Source organism: Ursus americanus, chromosome 12, assembly GCF_024610735.1.
Source record: "Ursus americanus isolate L20-20 chromosome 12, mUrsAme1.1.p, whole genome shotgun sequence".
NCBI classification, from domain to species: Eukaryota; Metazoa; Chordata; class Mammalia; order Carnivora; family Ursidae; genus Ursus; species Ursus americanus.
Window position 1 is genome coordinate 49,362,959 of NC_142138.1, and position 21,216 is coordinate 49,384,174.

Below are 21,216 nucleotides of genomic sequence, written 5' to 3' on the forward strand. Positions count from 1 at the left end.
CAGTTTTCTATATCACTGCTGATTTTCTGTCCATATATCCTATCAATTCTTGTGAGAGACCTGTATCAAGATCAATTGCAACTGTGGATTTGTTTTTCTCCTTATATTTCTATCAGTTTTGTTTCATGTATTTTAAAACTCTCCCATTATATATATATTTTAAATTATGCCCTTTAGAGAAATTGATGCCTTTATCATTATGAAATAACCTTTATCTATGATAATAATCTTTGTTCTAAAATCTATTTTATCTAATATAGCCACTCTAGCTTTCTTTTGACATGTGTTACATGGCATATATATATATATATATATATATATATATATATATATATATATATATATATTTTGCCCTTTTAATTTAAATGTATTTGTGTGTACTTCTTATAAGCGGAATATAGGTGTGTCTTGTTTTTTATTTAATAGGACAATCTGTGTCTTATTGGAGTATTTAGCTTATTGACATTAAAATTGATTATTGATATGACTAGGTTTGAGTCTATTATTTTGCTATTTTTTTTTATTTGTTCCATCTGTTCTTTGCTCCCATTTTCTTCTTTATGTCTTCTTTTGGATAATAGACAATTTGGTAAGATTTCATTTTAGATCTTTTGTTGGTGTATTAGATATACCTTTTATTTTTAGTGGTTATTTTCAGGTTTATTGTTTGTGGCTTAATCTTATCATTGTCTACCTTCAAGTAGTATTACCACTTCACCTATCGTTTAAGAACCTGTAATCATATTCTTCATTTTCTTTCTCCTGGCCTTTATGCTCTTTTTGTCCTAGATTTTATCTGTGCATGTATTATAAGCCTCACAAGATCTTGTTACTATTATTATTCATAATTAAGTAGTCAATTATATATCAAATAAATATAAGTAATACGAAAAATATATACATTTCCATGTCATTGCCATGTTCTGTGTTCTTCATGCCTTTGAATGGATTCATAGTTCTATCTGGTCTCATTTTCTTTTTGCCTGATGAAATTTTTCTCTTTTTAAAAACATTTCTTGTAGTATGGTCTGTTGGCAACAAATTCTATAACTTTTGTATGTCAGAAAATATCTTTATTCCACCTGTTTTTGAAGGATATTTTTGCTAGGCATAGGATCCTATATCTTTTTTAGTATATTTTTCTTTCAGTACCTTAAAAATATTACTCTGCTGTCCTCTGACTTACATTATCTGCATGAGATACTCATCCCTGTTTTTCCTTCTTTTGTATGTAACATTATCATTTTTCTCTGCCTTTAAAGATTGTCTTTATCACTGATTTTGAGCAGTTTGGTTATAAAGTGGCTTGAGGCATTCTTCCTCATGTTTCTTATGTTTAGAGTTTATTGAGTTTCTTGAATTTGTGGGTTTATAATTCATCAAATTTGGAAAAATGTTGGCCTTTATATTTTCAAAAGTTTTTGTGCACCCCACCTTTTCAGTGATGCTAATTACATATGTATTATACTACTGCAGGCTGTGTCCTCTGGCTCACTGATGCTCTTTTCCTTTCTTTCTCTTTAACTTTTTTGTGCGTCTTCTTTTAGATACTTCCATTCCTATGCCTTCACGTTCACTAATTTTTTTCTTCTGCATTGGTCTTATACATTATTAATTCCATTCATTATGTTTTTTCATCTCACACATAGTAACTTTCATCTCTGGAAGGGTAATTTGTGTCTGTTCTTCATTTATTCCATGCCTCTACTTAACTCTTTGAACATCTAGGACACTTGTGTAATAACTGGTTTAATGTCCTTGTCTGCTAAATCTAATCTCTTTGTCAATTTTGGGTCAGTTTCTTTTTCTTTTTTTTTTTTTTTTCCAAATTTTTATTTAAATTCTACTTAGTTAACACACAGTGTAACATTGGTTTCTGGTGTAGAATTTAGTAATTTATCACTTACATACAACACCCAGTGCTCATGACAAGTGCCCTCCTTAATCCCTATCACCCATCTAGCCCATCCCCCACCTACCTCCCCCCTCCAGTAACCCTCAGTTTGTTCTCTATAGTTAAGAGTCTGTTTTTTGGTTTACCTCTCCCCCCCACCGCAGTGTTCATTTGTTTTGTTCCTTAAATTCTACATATGAGTGAAATCATATGGTAATTGTCTTTCTCTGATTGACTTATTACATTTAGCATTATACACTCTAGCTATATCCACACCATTACAAATGGCAAGATTTCACTATTTTTTATGGCTGAGTAATATTCCATTGCATATAAATTTCAACTGACTGATTTTTCTCCTTATTTTGGGTTATGTTTTCTTGCTTCTTTTTATCCTGGTAATTTTAATTAGATGCCAGATATTATGAATTTTGTTGCATGTTGAATATTTTTGTATTCGTATAGCACTTAACTAAGTTGCTTGGACACAATTTGATCCTTTGGGGTCTTAGTTTTAAGATTTATTAGGTGATACTTGAGCAGCTTTATTATAGGGCAAATTATTTCCCAGTATTGAGGCAAGATCGTTGTTTGTATCCTACCGAATATCTCATGAATTGTGGGACCTTCCAATCTCTTTGGTGGGATCCTGTGCTATTCTAGTCCCTGGGAGAACGTGGGCAGTGTTCACTCTAATCCTCACTAGTGGCTTTTTTCCCAGGCCTCAGGTAGTTTTCTACATGCATGTACTGATCAGGACTCCACTGAAAACCCAAGGGGGGAGACCACAAGTCTCCAGAGTGCTCTTTCTGCACTCTTTCTTCTCTGGTCCTCTGCTCAATGAACTCTCCTGCATTAGTTTTCCATAGACTCTTAGCTCCACATCTCTTCAACTCCGGGAATCTGCCTGACTACATCTAAGTTCACCTTCTTCCACCGTGGCCTGGAAATTCTCTTAAGGCAGTAAATCGGTATATTGGTTTGCCATAACAAAATACCACAGACTAAGTGGCTTAAACAAAAAAAAATATTATTTTCTTACAGTTCTGGAGTTTAGATGGCCAAGATCAAGATATTGGCAGGCTTGGTTTCTTGGTTTCTTCTGAGGCCTTTCTTCTTGACTTTGCAGATGCTAACCTTCTCCCTATGTCCTCACATCGTCTTTTCTCTCTGCTGTCATTCCTATAGTCTCTTTCTATAACCAGTTTCCTCTTATAAGACTACTAGTCAGATTCGGTTAGGGCCTGTTTTAACAGCCTCATTTCAACTGAATCACCACTTTAAAGGCCTTATATCCAAATTATTTCACATTCTATGGTACTTCAACAAATGAATTTTTTATTGTATTTATTGTATTTATTTTATTACTTTTTAAATTTAAATTCAATTAACATATAATGTATTATTGGTTTCAGAGGTAGAAGTCAGTGATTCATCAGTCTTATATAATGCCCAGTGCTCATTATATCACATGCCCTCCTTAATGTCTATCACCCAGTTACCCCATCCCCCAACCTCCCTCCCCTCCATCAACCCTGTTTGTTTCCTCTTATTAAAGGTTTCTTGTGGTTTATCTCCCTCTCTGGTTTCATCTTGTTTTATTTTTACTCTCTTCCCCTATGATCCTCTGTTTTTGACAAGCGAATTTTGAAGTATCTCAGAATATGCTTCAACAAATGAGTTTTGGAGACACAGTTCTGCCCACAACAGTAGGGTAATCATAGAGCTCAGATTGTTTTTATCATGTCTCTCAGGGATCACTGTCCTTTATTGCCTGATGTTCAGGGTCTTGAAATATGTCATTTCATATATGTTTTCTTTATCTATCTATCTATCTATCTATCTATCTATCTATCTATCTATATCTTATTTTTTAGCAGAAGAGTAAATCCAGTCCTTATTACACCATCTTGGCCAGCAACAGAAGTCCTAAGCGCAAGTTCTTAACCACTGTACCAAACATTATTCCTTACATTGCCCTTCCACAGACATGCACAGAGATTTATGGGCTTACTCCTACTAGGAAACATTCGTTAACTCATTCGAGTCTGATTTAGATCCCGCTACTATTTATTTTCATCATACCCTGTAACTTCATAGACCCTGAAGTTGCTTATATTTGCTTACTTATGTTTCTTTGCTAAATCATAAGTTCCATGAGGCCAAGGATTGTGCCCCAGAACCTATCATAGTGCCTGACATAGTAAGAACTCAAAAATATTTGTTGAGTGAATGGATGTTTTCTGTCAATCCCCACCTCCCAAATTATGTATAGTTTGGACAGTTACAAAAGACGTAAGGTCTAAAAGTTGAAACATAGATCAAATGTGAGGTGTTTATCTTTAATGCCCTTTCATGGGTATAAGCAATTAGATATAAAGACATCTATTTCTTCTTCTGTACCATGTCAGAGAAGGCACTCTTGCCTCAAGATCCCTGTCATAGCTACTTGGCCTTCTCTCTTTTCCCTGCCCTCTCCTTTCTTAGCCTTACCTATCTTATTTTGTTATTTCTTCATCCCAATGAGATAGGTATTATTATTGTACACCCAAAGTAGAAAATCAGAGAGTTAGTAACTTACAAAGAGTAAAGGTAAATCCCAGAACTGATTCATCACAGTGACTAAAATTATGCTTCGTGGCTTAGACCTGGCGTCCAGTCTCTAAAGTTTTTAAATCAAAATATCCCTTAAAGTCTTGATAGACTTAATTATTCTTATGAGACCTGTGTTATCCCAAGCCTGACTTTCAAAATACATGTATAACAAAATAAATACTCAAATTTTACCCAGTAATTTACTCAGTTTTTTAAAAATTTGGCAATTAAGTCTTCAACAGTATTTTCTACTGTTCTCATGCAAATATATAATTTTCTAGCCTTATTATTCATTTCCTAGGCTTTTGAAACTGTCTCAGAATCAAATCACTGCATATAACCTTTGTAAAAACCTTATTTGGCAAAATGCTTTCCATATTCTAAATCTTCAGTTTGAAAAAATATTGTACACACACACACACACACACACACACACACACACTCACATACGTAAGTCCATACATACATACTTTTTGGAACACAGCACATTTATAGTTTGGGAGGTTTAAAATTTTGAGTTTGTATTGTGTTTGGGAAATTGCTGGTCTGTCACTTAGTACTTGTCAGACATGGACATATTAAAGCTATAAAAGGATTAGAGGATAAAAAAGTGATGTGAAAGTTGTTTCAGCAAGTAAACCAGTGTTAATCAGTCCAACTTTAGAGTGTATTATATAAAAAAATACATATATATGTATTTGTATATAGCAATCTATCCACATTTGGAAAAAAAACATGATTTCTTTTCTAATTAATTTTAGCTAGTGCTAACTATATGTTAGAGTAAGTATGTTTTAGAAGAATCCTAAATATGTGCAAACTATTAAATTTATACTGTGGATATACTTCATACAGATAGCTGAGACGAAGCTAGTAGGCAGCTCAGCCCTGGGCAACATCACGAAGGTGGCCACATTCCTGTTGGTGTACCCCCACCACCTTCAGTCTCCTGTGATCCTTTTTCATTTCCTGTGGCACATGAATAACCAAGTTTCACCACCTAGTCCCAAGAGACCATCATAATATAATAATTTCTAATTTTTTTAGCACTTACTTTGTGCTAAGCATTCTGCATAGAGATTTATACAGATTATGGAACTTTGGTTTTTACAGTTGTCCTAGTGGTAAGTACTGTCATTAATCTAATTTATAGCTTGAGAAACTGTAATAAAAATTCATCAGCTTGCCCAAACTCAGACTTGTAGTGGGGTTCAAATCTGATGGAGGCATGCTTATATCCTCGCTCCTGTGTCCAGATGCTTAATGCCTACCTCCTAGGGTCCAGATGGTCCATCTTTTCCTCCGTAATTTAGCGGTTTCCTTTCCTGACAGTGAGGTAATACTGGATTATTTTAACAAACTAATCCATGCTCATTTTTTAAACCTTTTATGTTTTCCTCTTATTTAGCAATAGTATCTGTCATTAGAAATTAAAATATGTAGAAAACAGCAAGTATTCTGGCCTGCTGGTGGGAGACGGGAGCAGGGCAGATTGCTCTACAAACAAATACATAAGGATTTATTAATCCTTTCACCTCTGGAAGTTAACTACTGTTGATCTCCTCGTGGTATATTTCCATTATTCAGTGCCTTGCTACATGGGAATCCTTCCTTGCATCACAGACTGACCTCCACATGGAAGAAACCTCTGAAGATAAGCCTGAATCCCATTGAGGACTTCTGTGTGATCTTTGGGAGACAGCATCTATTAACCAAAGTTATTCTTTCTGGATGGTCTGTGTCCTTTATGAAGTGGATGAAAAATGTTTCACACTATCTGGAAAACCAACAGCTTGAAACTCAGCTATTCCAGATAATTGATATGAATTTGGAGATACATACATATATGTAAATATATGTATGTATTCAGCTTAGTTTTTATTTTAAATTTGTGTGCCAATAAGTACATATAGAAATTTTTGCCCAAATATTTGTTTGTGGAACATGTCGTTTTAAATATATTATGAAGACTCAGTTTTAATAAAAAGTTTAATATGAAATGACTGGCTGTGGTGTGTTCTTTTCGTACTAGTAGCTCAAGCCTCTGAAGCAGATTCTGACAAGAATTCAATCTGTTACCATGCATACTATGCTTTCACCTTATTTCGTCACAATTTTCTCTAAAATACTATTCACTTTGACATTGGGAACTTGAAGTAAATATATAAAAATTAATTTAGTTTTATTGAACGTTAATGATAACTGTTCACAGGTTGGTTTGGTAAGAGTAAAGAAATTGTTTTTCACAATTGAAAAAAATTACCATGACAGATTTACATTATTCTTTGAGTTACTAGTTAGTGATCCTGTGCAACCTAGTAATCAAGCGATACTGACCATACAAAGTGATTTCATATTTATCTAATGGCTATATTTAGAAATTGCATATGTTGGTTATTTAACATTTGCTAATTTTTTGAAAGAGCTATTTCTCAAGACTTTAAAGTTTGAGGTATTTGGTCATGATGTTACATTACATACAGGACCTTAAGTTTCATTTGGGTATTAGCCTTAAATAAGTGTCACAAAAAACAACCTAGACATCTGTTTTAATCAAAACAATAGATACACAAATGCAGATGTAAGCTAAACATTTTTCATAAATATTGGCATGTATAATTTTTAAACCATTTGTGGTAAAGAGTCTGACTCCATTTTTTGATGTTAGACTGCTGGTAGCTTTTAACCACACTTTCCCTCTTCCCCTCCTGCCACATCTGGTCAGGCTGCTAAGAAAGCCCAAATGCTCCCTCCTTTGGCATTGACACAAAATTCAAACCATATGACCCTCTCTCTGCATGCAGGAACCCATCCCCTGATGCACCATAAAAACCCCAAACCATTCTCCTTCTCCAGCTCTCTCAAACCATTTTCAGAACAGCCTGAGAGGCCTGCCCAGATCTCCCCAGAAAGCCTCATTATGTAAGTAATAAAGCTTTTCATACCTTCTCAGTGTGTTTATGGCATCACCAGCCTTGACATCTAACACCAATTTTGGGTGAGAATCCTTCCTGTTTATTAGGATGGCCCCAAACATATTGTTTTGCAAGCTATTTTACTACTCCAAACTGTGTTTTCCCTACCTAGAGATAATAGAGATAATAATCTGTAACTCACAGGTTGTTAAAATGATATAGTAAACTTAGAACACCTACCAGATGGAAGTTGGGGGTGAGGGAGTTAGGTGGGGTGGTGGAAAGGTACAAACTTCTAGTTACAACATGATGACTATATGTTAACAATACCGTATTGTAAACTTATAAGTTAGTAAGGGAATAGATCTTAAAAGTTCTCGGGGCGCCTGGGTGGCTCAGTCGTTAAGCGTCTGCCTTCGGCTCAGGGCGTGATCCTGGGGTCCTGAGATCGAGCCCCGCATTGGGCTCCCTGCTCTGCTGGGAGCCTGCTTCTTCCTCTCCCACTCCCCCTGCTGGTGTTCCCTCTCTCGCTGGCTGTCTCTCTCTCTGTCAAATAAATAAATAAAACCTTAAAAAAAAATTCTCATCACAAAGGAAAAAAGTTGTAACTTTGCTTATGTGATGAATCTTAACTATTGTGGTGATCATTCTGTAGTGAATACATACATCAAATCATTGTTATACACCTTTAACTTAGAAATGTTAGGTGTCAATTATATCTCAGTAAAACTGGGGAGAGAAAGAATACCTGCCAGAGAAATGGTAGCCAATAAGATCATTAATTATTTAAATGGGAATCACATAAAAATGCTTTATATTTAGATACAGTACATTTCTTTTTCCTCTTTAGTTTTGCATCCTCCTCTCTTCCTTTCTGTCCACGTGACTGCCAGCCCCCATACATACCACACAGCTAACTCTTGTTAAGTAGTATGTGTCCTTCCCTACATTTTCCCATGTTCGTAGTATTCGGTACAGACTTAACATACACACACACACATACATACACTCCCAAACACAGTTTTAAAATTTGTTTTATAAAAATGAAGTCCTATTATACATGCTGTTTTGCCTCTCATTTTGTCACTCAACAATACCTTGTGGAAATGTTCAAAGTCAAGAATAGCTCTAATACATTTCTTAAATGGGTCTACAATATACCATGGTGTGACTATGTAGTAATTTATGCCGACATTTTCTTGTTTATAGTTATTTACTTTGCTTCTAGTTTTTCATCACCTCAAAAAGAAACCCTGTACCTTTTGGCTCTCACTTTCTAACCGCCACCCCCTCCCCTATCTCCAGGCCTAAGGAAACACTAATCTGTTTTCTGTGTCTATAAATTTGCCTATTCTCATTATTTCATATCAGTGGTATCCTATAAATGGGATCTTTAATAACTGGCTTATTTCACTTAACATGTCCTCAACAAATAGTGTAACATTTGTCAGTACTTTATTCTTTTTTAAAATGGCCAAAAATATTCCATTGTATGGATATGCCACATTTTGTTTATCCATTATATTTATTCTTTCATTGATAGACATTTAGGTTATTTTCAATTTTGATTATTATGAATAATAATGCTATAAAATTGGTGTATACATTTTTGTGAGAATATGTATTTTCATTTCTCTTGGGCCTTTACATATCACAAGTGTATTTAACCATATAAGGAGTTGCCAGATTGTTTTCCAAAATGGCTACACCATTTTGCATTTCAGCCAGCAGTGTATGAGGGTTCTGATTTCTCCACATCCTCATGGATGCTTGTTATTTTCTGTTTTTGTTTGTTTGTTTTTGTTGTATTATAGCCACCCTATTTGGTGAAGTGATACCTCATTGTACCTTCGATTTGTATTTCCTTTTGCATCTTTTCATGTGCTTTTTGGCTATTTGTATATATTCTTTGCAAATATGTCTATTCGGCTCTTTTGCCAATTTTTAAGGTGAGGTTGTCCTTTTATTATTGACTTTAAGAGTTGTTTATATATTCTAGATAAAAGTCCCTTATCAGATTATGATTTGCAGATACTTCTTTTCACTTCATGGTAATGCACTTTGAAGCAAAGAAGTTTTTAATTTTGAGGAAGGTCGTTATTTCTGGTTTTTTTTCTCTTGTTGCTTATGCTTTTGGTGTCATTTTTAAGAATCCCTTCTCAAATCTGAGGTTATGCAGATTCACCGCCATGTTTTCTTCTAGGACTTTCAGCTTTTAGATTTAGGTCTTTGATCCATTTTGAGTTAATTTTTGCATATGATGTGAGGGAAAGGCCCAATTTCATTCTTTTATATGAGGCTCTCCAGCTGTCCCAACACTATTTGCTGAAGAAGCTGTCTTATAAGTTTCACACTGGGGAACAAGAGTCCCTGGAGCTCCTCATGTTGTCATCCTAGAAGTGGAACACGTGGTATAGCTTTCGAATTGGTGTTGTGATGTGTGCTGTGACGGTGGTTGTTATTAATAGGGAAATATGACTACTGGATACTTCATCATAAAAAACTTCTTAACAACAACAAAATAACTCATTTGATTTTTACTTAAAAGAAGGCTCTCCCCTGACGTTTACGTGTACTGTTCATTCAACACATGCCTTCTTTCAATAACTGCTTTCCAAAACACACATTTTCTGCTTTCAGTTAATTTTCTCTGAGTCATATAGCCTTTCAAAAAAAGACAAAGAAGGATTTTAAGTGGATGTGCCAGTAACTGAATATAGAATTGGTGTATAGAATTGGTAATAGACTTAGTATGTTTTGAAAATAGTTTAAGTCCATCTTGTAATACTGCTTGTAGCTGGGTGTTACTGTTCTTTTTTTCCCCCCCTGAGGATTCCACTCCATCCACCCCTTTCATTCCAGTTACATAGGGGAAATTAAAAGTCTTTTTACCTCAACTGGCTCTTCAAAGCAGAAACATCAATGCTCAAACTGTCATTTTGACCTGAAATCCTAGGGAGAAAGAAACTTACTTCCTGTGTTTACAGGGAAATGAGGTTGTACTTGGATCAAGTCATGATCATAGAGGATGACTCGTGAGCTTTGGAGTCAGTGGGCTCAGGTATGAGGTCTGATTTGGAGATATTACTTGTCTGGTCCACAGATTGTACTTTTCTTTCTCTTTTTGTATTACTGGCAGTTGATTGGATAGGAAACATATATGCTCCATTTTTAGAGAACTACAAACACACAGACACATACTTTAAGTAGGAAATCATCACTGGACATGTGTATAATCCCAGGAAGATACAAATAAAAATCTGTGTTTGTTTCTTTTCTTTTTTCTTTTTTCCTCATGCCACGACTACCCTGAAGATAAGAGGCTCTGAAGTGAAGATAAGTCCACTTATGTTACTGACCATCTATTTCATAATCAATTTCTTTATCTTCTCTTTGCTTTAAACAGGTTTATAAGTTATTATATTTTTTTCAAAGCTCACAGTTGAATCTATGCCTTGATCAAGCCCTATTATAGGTTGATTTCTTTTTTTATCGCGCTTTGGCTCTGTTCCTCCATTTGTCTTTTCCTGTTATTTTTTCAGAATTTTTATCATCCCACTTGACAAAAGAACAAATCAAACTACTTTAGATCACAGGGAATTGATGTACTTCTGTAACCGAGAAGGAAAAGGCTATATTTGGGTATAACTGGTCCTGAACAGGTGTATTTCTCTGTCTTTATTTCCTACTTCTCTTGAAAGGGTTGACTTTGATTACTCCTATTGCTACCTTTACATGAGGCTCATTCTGTGGGTCTCAAATGGGGGATATTTAGCAAAATCTAATAATATATAATATAATATAATATAATATAATATAATATAATATAATATAATATAATTAATATAATGTAATATCTAGCGATATTTTTGGAAGCCACCCTATGGGAGGATACTACTGGCATCTAGGTGGTAGAAGTCAGGGATGCTACTAAACATCCTACAGTGAACAAGACAGCTTCCACAACAAGAAGTTATCTGACCCAAAATGTCAAGACTACTGAGGTTGAGAAATCCTGGGCTACGTTAATGTCTACTAGTTAGTAGCTCCCAGATCATAAGTTCCCAACTATCTACAAGGAAGGAAAGCGCTCTTCCCTTCCAGTTTTAATTCAGTTGAAAATTCCTAGGGAAGACCTGGCTTGGGATATAGCCAATGCCTGCCTACCCACCTCAGCCCTGATGCAGCCCAATCTTTGTGGCTAGGAACCAAAATACTGCAGTCAACACAGCTTAGGTCAGGTTCTCAGGTTTATACAAACTACAGCAGGCAAGGAGGTTATGACCAGAGGAAGATGGCAGCTTTCACTCAGACCACATATTAGATGTTCACTTGCCAAAAGAAAAGAGCTACTCTATGCAGAAGGAAGCAGAATATCAGGGAAGATAAAATAATATATGTCCACACTCTCATTTTAAAATGAAGATATGATTTTATTCATTTAGAATTTTTCAACTTCTATACATTTATTTAATTAACAATATTCTGTTCTTATGCCTGAAATTCTTCAATGAGAAAAGACTAAAGTAAAAATAGCTCTTCAAAGAACATAAATTAGAGATTACAAGTGTAAATAAACCATTAGTCCAGCATATATAATTACATAGGAAGTCAATCATAATTTTATTGGCTAAGAAATAGCACAAGACTGTGAAATTAGAGTCATCAGTGCATTTATCTGTATTGAAAATACAACCTTTAGATTAGGTTTGATTGAGCCCAGTGTATAAAGAATATTCCTGTGCTGAAATAGGCATTGAGATTCCATCAAAGTACACTGATGTGAAGAATATATTGAATGACAAAGCTGTGATTCTTTTATAAATATGTTCAAATACATGATCATCTTACATGAAAGGAGTATTGAGGGACTGCTACACCCAATTTCACTAAAGATCAATTCAGTATTTTCACTGTTTCATAAAAATTTGAAATTTAAGGATAATGAAATTAATCTACTGTATGGAGATAACCAGGTATTTTAAACCAGGTTAGCACTTAAAAAATGGCAGGTAGGCACCTTTAATTTAAATGTAAGGGATGACACCTGTAACTGATCTTGTAATTAATCAGTCTGTTCCTGGACTCTTTCACCATGTTATATGATTACCCCCTTTAGCAGTGTACTGCTTTGTTCTGGCAACCTGTGACATAGAATGGATGATGGTCCATTTGAAAAGCAACTAATTTTTTCATTATGTCTCAAATGGCACTTGCACAAATACATAGTATCTAAAAAACATTTCACAGCTCAAGCAGTAGTATTGCGCCCATTTATTTCCTTCCCTACAGATTTTTGCAAAGGACTTAATTTGCTGTTTTATTTTGTTTTGCTTTTCTTAAAAGATAAGATCAAGCCCTATTTTCTTTCTCTTCTGAAAATAAAAGGAACAAATCATGGATTTTCTTAGAATGACTAGAGCCTTCTGGTAGGAATAGTATGACTTCACAATTTTCTGTCCATAACACCATCATTCATCAGGTCCCTGAAGCTTACGCTCTTGATATATGGTTTTATTTCTGTCATCTGGCAGGTGTACTTCATTTGGACATCTAGAATCATGACATTTGACAACCAGATCTTAATAATATCTCAATCAACCTTTCTCATATGAGAAAAGAAAAGCTCAAGGAGTATAATGACTCTTAGTTGCTTGCCCGCTGTAATTTGTAAAAATTAATAAGAGGAAACCTCATTTAAGATGAAGTCTGGAGGCCAGAAGGGGTAGCTTTCATGCCCTACAACTTGCCATCATGTGCAGACCCAACAGGAAGAGCCTTACCTTGCAAGTAGATAGCTTTAGCTACAATGTTACTGTTCCAGCAGGAGGAAGAAAGGTTTCTCTTCTCAACCAGGCAACAGCCCAGCAATGAGAGACTGCCATAACTCAGCCAATGAAAAGCCATTATCCTTTGAACTCCCAGTTTACTTCGATGGCCTTTTTGTTTATAACAGCCTTCTCAACTTCCCCCTTTTCCTCTATAAAAGAGTTTTCCTTTCCTTTGTTCTCCAGACTGCCCTATGGTTTTGCTGTAGCTTGCTTGTCCCAGAGTGTAATTCTCCGCTCTTCCTGAATAAATCTTTTTTTTTCTGATATAATACTAGCAGTTTTATTTTTATGGTTAACAATTTCATCACTCCTTCCATGCTCTCATTAACAGAAAATCAGGTCTTTGTCCCATCATTCCTGGATTTAACAGCATCCCCCCTTAATATTTTACTCCCTTGCAGGCTCTCTCCCCATAGTCTCCAAACCACAGTTTTCTTTTCTTTTCTTTTCTTTTTTTTTAAGATTTTATTTATTTATTTGACAGAGATAGAGACAGCCAGCGAGAGAGGGAACACAAGCAGGGGGAGTGGGAGAGGAAGAAGCAGGCTCATAGCGGAGGAGCCTGACGTGGGGCTCGATCGCGAAACGCCGGGATCACGCCCTGAGCCGAAGGCAGGCGCTTAACCGCTGTGCCACCCAGGCGCCCCCAAACCACAGTTTTCTGACTCATTTCATCCTGGCGGAGTTTTCTTTGGGCCACATTAAAATCAGAAAATTAAGGACAACGCACTGTAGTTTTCATACAACAAAACTGAATTCAGTGTATTAATTGTTTAGAAACAGGGTCTTTGTTAAAGTCATAAATGTGCCTCTTCTTTTATGAGGTATTGGTAATGCAATGTCCTTAACTTGGTAAAATAAAAGTTTAACTATCTGTAATTATTTCTTTGTTGACTGGACCTCAGGGTGCCCAGGTAGTTGGTCAAACATTATTCTAGGTCTTTCCATGAAAGTGTTTTTGATGAGATTAAAGTTTAAATCCATAGACTGAGTTAAGCATATTGCCTTCCTTAAAGTAAGTTGGTCCTCATCCAATGAGTTGAATGCCTAGATAGAACAAATAAACTAAGAGAAGAACTCCTGCTGCCTGACTGTCTCCAAACTGGGATATTGGCTGTTTTCATGCCTTTGTATTCAAACTGAAACACTGGGTCTTCCTGGGTCTCCAGCTGGCCAACTGCGGATGGGGACTTGTCAGCTTCCATAATGTATGAGTCAGTTCCTTATAATAACACACTCTCTCTTTCTATCTCTTTCTCTCTCTCTCTACACACACACACACACACACACACACACACACATACACACACTCACACTGTTGGTTCTGTTTTTCTGGAGAACCCTGACTAATGTACTATCATTTTGTCTTCTCTTATTTTTTTTTTTAAATTCACTAGTTAGTGAAATCCAAAAGCCCAGAATCTATGCTCTGTTCCACCCTACTTTATCAATCTGATTCTATTCCTTTATATCTATTGTTTCTGCCTTAAACCCATCAGGTCCTAACCTTTTGCACTCAGAGTTTTCTCCGCTGGCCGACTGTATAATCTCATTCTTGTGGCCATCAGTGCCTGGACAGTCTAAGTGACGTTGAGAAGATGCTAAATAGTACAATGGAAGGAAATATTTTGATTGGTATTCCAATGTATTGTCCCACTATATGATTAATTATTTTAAAAGAAGAGGTATGATCTTTTCAGGAATTCCAAACCTATCAGAAGCATAAATTAAGTGCAATTTTAAGATATTTAATAATAGTTACCAGTTATTAAGTTCCTTTTATGTGTCAGGCAAGCTTGGTCACGATTTCCCTGCATTTTCTCATTCCTACCAATTCAGATCCAGAGGTACTATGATCTCTGTTGTTCAGGAGCAGACAGGATCTTAGAAAAATTAATTTATCCATTATGATCAAGTTAGGAAATAATGGAGGATAACCCAGGTCTCCTCTCAATGTCCTTGTGTCCTATACCACTGCTTCTCAAACTTTAATGTACATTAGAATCACCTGGGGATCTTGTCAACATGCAGATTCTGATTCCGTGGGTCTGACCAGGATCTGGGGTTCTGTATTTCTAACAAGCTCGCACTTGCTTGATGCTGACAGCTTGCTGGATGCTGATGCTTCCAGCCCAAAGCCTGCATTTTTACTTGTCAAGGTTATGTCATCACTGGAAAGGTGCACACTGTGAGAATGTATTACACGATGTGTACAAAATCCTCTGTTTACTTGAGACTTAGAGTCACTCTTTGGTCTGGCTCTATCACTTACAGTTCTGTGCCCTTGGGGAAATTACTTAAATTTCCTTTACATGTTCTATAGAAAGACTAATAATAATACCTAATTAATCTCACATTGCATAAAATAACGTATGTAAAGAAAGGTCAGTGTATATTCAGGCCACAAGTTAAGCATAAAAAATAAGAGGATCTTAGGAGGATATAATTGTTTTCCCAGAGAGATCGATCTTACAGTATAGGTTTCTTCCTAAATGGAAAAATCAATTTCAATGCTACATAATCTAAAATAGGAACATGGAACTATTAGGCACTGACAAACCCATAGGTATTATACTAATCAAGAAAACCTTCCCAATTTCTAGGTTTTTGTTTTTTAACCAGATGTAGGGTTATAACAGTGTGATCCATGAGCAACCTAAATTCAGAGAGAAATAAAAGTTATCTGGAAACATTCTTTCTGGCAACCCAATTCTGACATCTAGCTTATAAATGTAGAAATAATGTTCTTGTGTGTTTAATAATGGCTTTAGATAAACTCTTAGATCGTTAGAGGTAGAATTAAATTCTGAGCATACTGTAAAAAAGAAAAAAAGGCATTTTAGCATTTAAAATTCTGAGCTTGTTAGTTAAGTATTCTAGGCCCCAATTTCCCATCTGTGGAAAGGGGGAATTAATCTGCCAAGATCTACATTGCTGGGAAGTACAAGAATAAATTATACCCAGCTGACTTTTACTACTTTCTTTAAAAAAAAAAAGGATTTAATTTTACATCAGCTTCCCTCGTTACCCCCATATACTTAAAACTTACAGTCCATCCATGAATTTAGGCTATCCTGAGATAAGGCAAGCTAATGGTCATAGTTGATAAGGTATATTACAGTAGAAAAGATTCAGAATGTGATGCATGTGTGTGAATAAAAATAGATGTAGATATATATTTAAGTTATATTTACGTACATGGGGTGTGTGTGTGTGTGAGTGTGTGTATGCTTGTATAGTGTGTGAATGTACAGTGTAATTAGTGGAAAGACATATGAATTAAAAATAATTGGAGCTGGAAGCCGACTGCATGCATACTACTACTTATCTTCCTCGCTTTCTTCATGTATTACTATTCCCCCAGGTTGGAAAGTGTGTTTGTGTTGATGTTCATAAGGTTATCATACAATGAGATCCTTTAAAATAGGAAAACTATTGGTGTGTGCTTGCTGCCACGTTAGCATGTGTAATTCTTTAAGGCTATAATTGCATTTGTTGGAGAGGGAAAAATGAACTTCCACAGTTCCTGTTTATATTTCTCTTATTGTGAAGTCATGGAGATTAAAGAGATTGTTTGTATTTTTTTCTAAAACATGACAGTTAGGGTGATCTTTTGGTAAGATCAGAAGAACAATGCTTTCTCATTTTAAGAGAAATCATCCCAGAACATGCAATTTAAATAGCTAATCAGAGTTGGTTAAATGAGGCATTTGATAATTATGCATAAAAGATTTTCTCTTCCTACTTGAAGTATTATGATTGCTGATGTTAAAATTAAATTATTATTGCTTCTAAGTGGTTTATTTGAACAACCTGAGATTCTAAAATCTTTTGAAACACTTTGCATTCAAATATCATCATATATGCATCCATTCGTGCAGTAATTCACTAATTCCATAAATACTCCACTGCTAATAGGTGCCAGACACCCTCATCTGTCCTGTTGTAAGCAAATGCTAAATAAAATAAACCTAACTTGCCCTCAGTAAGCTAAAAGTCTAAGGAGGAGACAGGCACCATACATAAATCATGACTAAATCTCAATTAATGCACGCATCAATCTCAGCATTGGCCAATGGGGAAAGTATAGAGGCTAGAGACAGAGATGTAGCTGGGGAAACGAACTCTGTCCTCTCCCTCTGAAAATCCAACAGTTTGGACTTGATTCAGGCTGGTAATCACATTCAAACCGGTCCCATTCCAAAGAGCAAGTATTAGAATCTGGAGGCTTCAGCAGAGCAGCCCAGGTATGAGGAAAGGTCCACTCGATGCGGGAGAGAACTGGCCCGTGTGGGATGCCAGACAGGTTCCGATGTCATCAGAGGAACGGAAAGCTAACACTGACCAAGAAGTAGGATCCATTTGGCTATAAGAAGTAGGAAGCTGACTCTACGAGGTTTAAACAAGGAGAAAATGTATCCTCACTTAACTAGGAGGTCCAGAAGGAGAGGGTGGTTTAGGATCAGCTTAATCAGACCTTCCCACCTCTGCCTTTCTGCAGAACTTAGTCCCTGAGTGTTTATCTTGTTGGCCTGTCCTCTGCCTGTTCTGCTCACAGCATGAAAATGATGGCTTTTGGTTGGAATTCACACACACAATATCCAGAGGAAGCTAGAAACTGTCTTTCCAATGATTCTGTTTTTAAGAATAGGAGAACTCTTGGGGCGCCTGGGTGGCTCAGTCAGTTGACTGTCTGGTCCGACTCTTGATTTTTGCTCAAATCATGATCTCAGGGTCCTGGGATCCAGCCCCGTGTTGCCGGCGGGTGGGGGGGGGGTGTCCGTCCTCAGCAGGAAGTCTGCTTGAGATTCTCTCCATCTGCCTCTCCCTCCACTTTCTCTCTATCCCTCTCCCTCTGTCTCCCTGTCTCGCAAATAAATACATAGATCTTAAAAAAAAAAAAAAAGGAAAATTCTTTTCCAGAATAACCAATAAACTTTTCCTTGTGTCTCATTTCTCCAAATTGGAATTTTTGTCCATCTTGAACCAATCCCTATGACGATTTTGTTTTGTACAACATTTTGCCTAGGCCTGAATTCCTGAACCAATCTTAAACAAGGGGAATGAGATTACTCTTTTTTTTTTTTTTAAGATTTTGTTTATTTTACTTGAGAGAGAAAGAGCAAGAGAGAGAGGACAAAGGGAGAGGGAGAAACAGACTCCCCGCTGAGCAGAGAGCCTGATGGGAGACTCAATTCCAGGACCCTGGGATCATGACCTGAGCTGAAGGCAAACGCTCAACCAACTGAGCCACCCAGGCACCCCCAAGGGAATGAGATTACGTTTATTCCATTTAGCCTACTCCTCGGTTTATTATCAAAATTTGTTTTTCTTTATTAGTTAGCACTGGACAATTTGATTAGATCCTTCTCAATTTTTTTGAAAGCAAAGAATCAGATAGGATTTCATACCCTAGTATTAGAGAGTATCTGATAAGAAGGCAGACTCTGAGATAAAATTAGAAATGTCCAAGATTCATGTAGGATATATCTGTAAAAGATAAAAGGGAGAGGAGCAGAGAAAGGAAAAGCTTCAGCCTGCAATGCAGATCTGAACCTGAGAAAGGAGAGGTGGAAGGAAAGGAAACTGGGTCTCAGTTGGAAGGGCCTCAGGATGTAACACAACCCTGAGAAAGTCCTGGTGCCGGGAGGGAGCCCCAGAGCAAAGATGACAATTTAGAAGAGTCCTGCATTGGTGGAAACGGCCTGGCTGTAGTCCCTCTACCAGACTGTTGTTGGCTGTGAACAGCCTGGGGAAAGCATGACCTCCCCTTGAACATCATGGTGGATCCCAGTATGTGGGGGCAGGAGGCTGCCTTCTGACCACACTTCTTGTGGCCGGTTTTCTCTCTCTAGGTGACATACTTAGCTGCTGTCTGTGTGGTTGTCATACAGTCGTTCTCTGCTTTTCAGCTTCTGGAAAGTATAGAAAGATTTTACCAAAACTTATTCAATGACAATTACTATTCTTTTTATTCTTTCACATAGAAGCACCTTGTTCTATAGAACAGGGTTTGGGAAATTTTTAATATTGCTAATTTTAGTAAACTTTGCCATTACAATAAGTTTTGATAAAGTGTTTTAATATTAGGTATTTTTTTAAAGATTTATTTATGTTAGAAAGAGAGAGAGAGTTGAGGGGCAGAGGGTGAGAGAGAGGGAGAGAATCTCCAGCAGACTCCCCACTGAGTATGGAGCCCTACGGGGGGGTGGGGGGAGCGGGGATCGATCTCACAACCCTGAGATCATGACCTGAGCCGAAGTCAAGAGTCAGATGCTTAACAGACTGAGCCACCCAGGTGCCCCTAATCTTAGGTATTTTAAATATGTTTTTTGTCAATAGGCATTTTAAATATATTTTTTGTCAAAACTTTGGATTTATAGACTTAGATTTTTCAATTTGTGGAAAACACCTGCCATATAACCCAAAGTCTGTCTGTCTTGTTCAATTCAAAGAAATATATAAATTCATATTTTCATGACAATCATTTCCCTTCTGAATTTTGAGGTAGTTACATGGAGAGATAAGTGATACATGGGAAGATGGGTGCATACATAAATAAATAGATCAGGCTTGCTGCTAGTTTTTCATTTGGATAAAATAAACCATCACAGCCTTTAGCATTTTTTATATGGACTCTTAGCTTTGCTCATGAAAGGCATTCATTGCTCACTGGAGCAATGCATTTTTTTCTGATCTTCTGAGATGGATAAGATGAAGTCATTAAATAAAAATTAAATAATCCTGCCTTAGCCCAAATTCCCAGCATTGACAAGAATACAGAATTTTAAATTACACACACACACACACACACACACACACACACACACACACACACACACACAATTGTCTCTTTGTTTAGTGACCAGTGTCTTTTACCCCTGGGCAATTAGGCATAGTAAAATTCACGTTGTGTAAGAGAAAGACCTCTCTTTTGGAAAGTGGAAGAAAGTCAACTGTAAAAGGGAAGATGAGAAAGAAAATAAGAAAAGACTTCTAGAAAACAGAGACAGTCTCACGTAGTTTTAGAAAGGACTATATTTAGGAGTTAAGTATCTAGATATTGGTTACTAAAAAGTTTACCCATGCCAGATTAGCTCTTGAGAATTTTCTTCTGCAGCCCCAGGCTATGAAGACTGCTGGTCTGTATGATCTTCTAGGCTTTTCTCCCTGCCCACTCTAAATTCCAATTACATGCACTTGACTGGCATTCTCCAATCCAAGCACTTAGTAGATGTTCATACCTGTGTAATTTTGCTCATTTTTTTTATACTGGTAAGTTCTTCCCTCCTGCCTTTCAAACTTCTACTCATCCTTTAAGACTGACCTTAATATTACCCAAACTTTGATTAATCTATTATCTCCAAGTCACTCTTCCTTTTATCCTTCCATAGCAGTTTATAGCTAGGTTTATTTAATTATTTAAAAAAAATTTTATTGAGGTAAAATTGACAAAATTGTAAGATATTTGAAGTGCACAGTGTAATGACTTGATATATGTATACATTGTGAAAGATTCCCTTCATTGAGTTAATTAACACAGCCATCACCTTACATGGTTACCCCTTCCTTTTTCTTTTGATGAGAAGGTGTAAGTTCTGTCTTAGCAAATTTCAAGTATGCAATACAATGTTATCAACTAGCCAGCATGTGTACATTATATTTTCAGACCTTATTCATCTTAGAACTGAAAGTTTGTACCTTTTTACCAACCTCTCCCTATTTCCCCCACCTCCCACCCCTGGCAACTTTTCTACTATTTCTTTAAGTTTGGGCTTTTTTTTTCTTTCTTTCCTTCTTTTTTTTTTTTAAGATTCCACATATAAGTGATACCATGCAGTAGTTTTCTTTCTCTGTCAGCTCCATCCATGTTGTCACAAATGGCAGGATTTCCTTCTTTTGTAAGGCTGAATAATATTCCATTGCTTATCTATCATCTATCTATCATCTATCTATCTATCTATCTATCTATCTATCTATC

At 36.3% G+C, this 21,216-nt stretch overlaps 1 protein-coding gene across 4 annotated transcripts in view; it reads left to right on the forward strand.

Moving 5' to 3' along the window:
• Positions 1–21,216, forward strand: part of SNX7 (sorting nexin 7) — a 208,039-nt gene that overhangs the window by 89,013 nt on the left and 97,810 nt on the right. Inside the window, exon 9 of one of the 4 annotated variants that reach the window (XM_045801712.2) lies at positions 6,077–6,489. The exons of the other annotated variants lie outside the window; for them this stretch is intronic. Within the exon in view, the coding sequence (XP_045657668.2) occupies positions 6,077–6,163 (87 nt within the window). The 3' untranslated portion in view covers positions 6,164–6,489. Of the gene's footprint in view, positions 1–6,076; positions 6,490–21,216 lie in introns of those variants that run through there. 4 annotated transcript variants of the gene reach the window in all.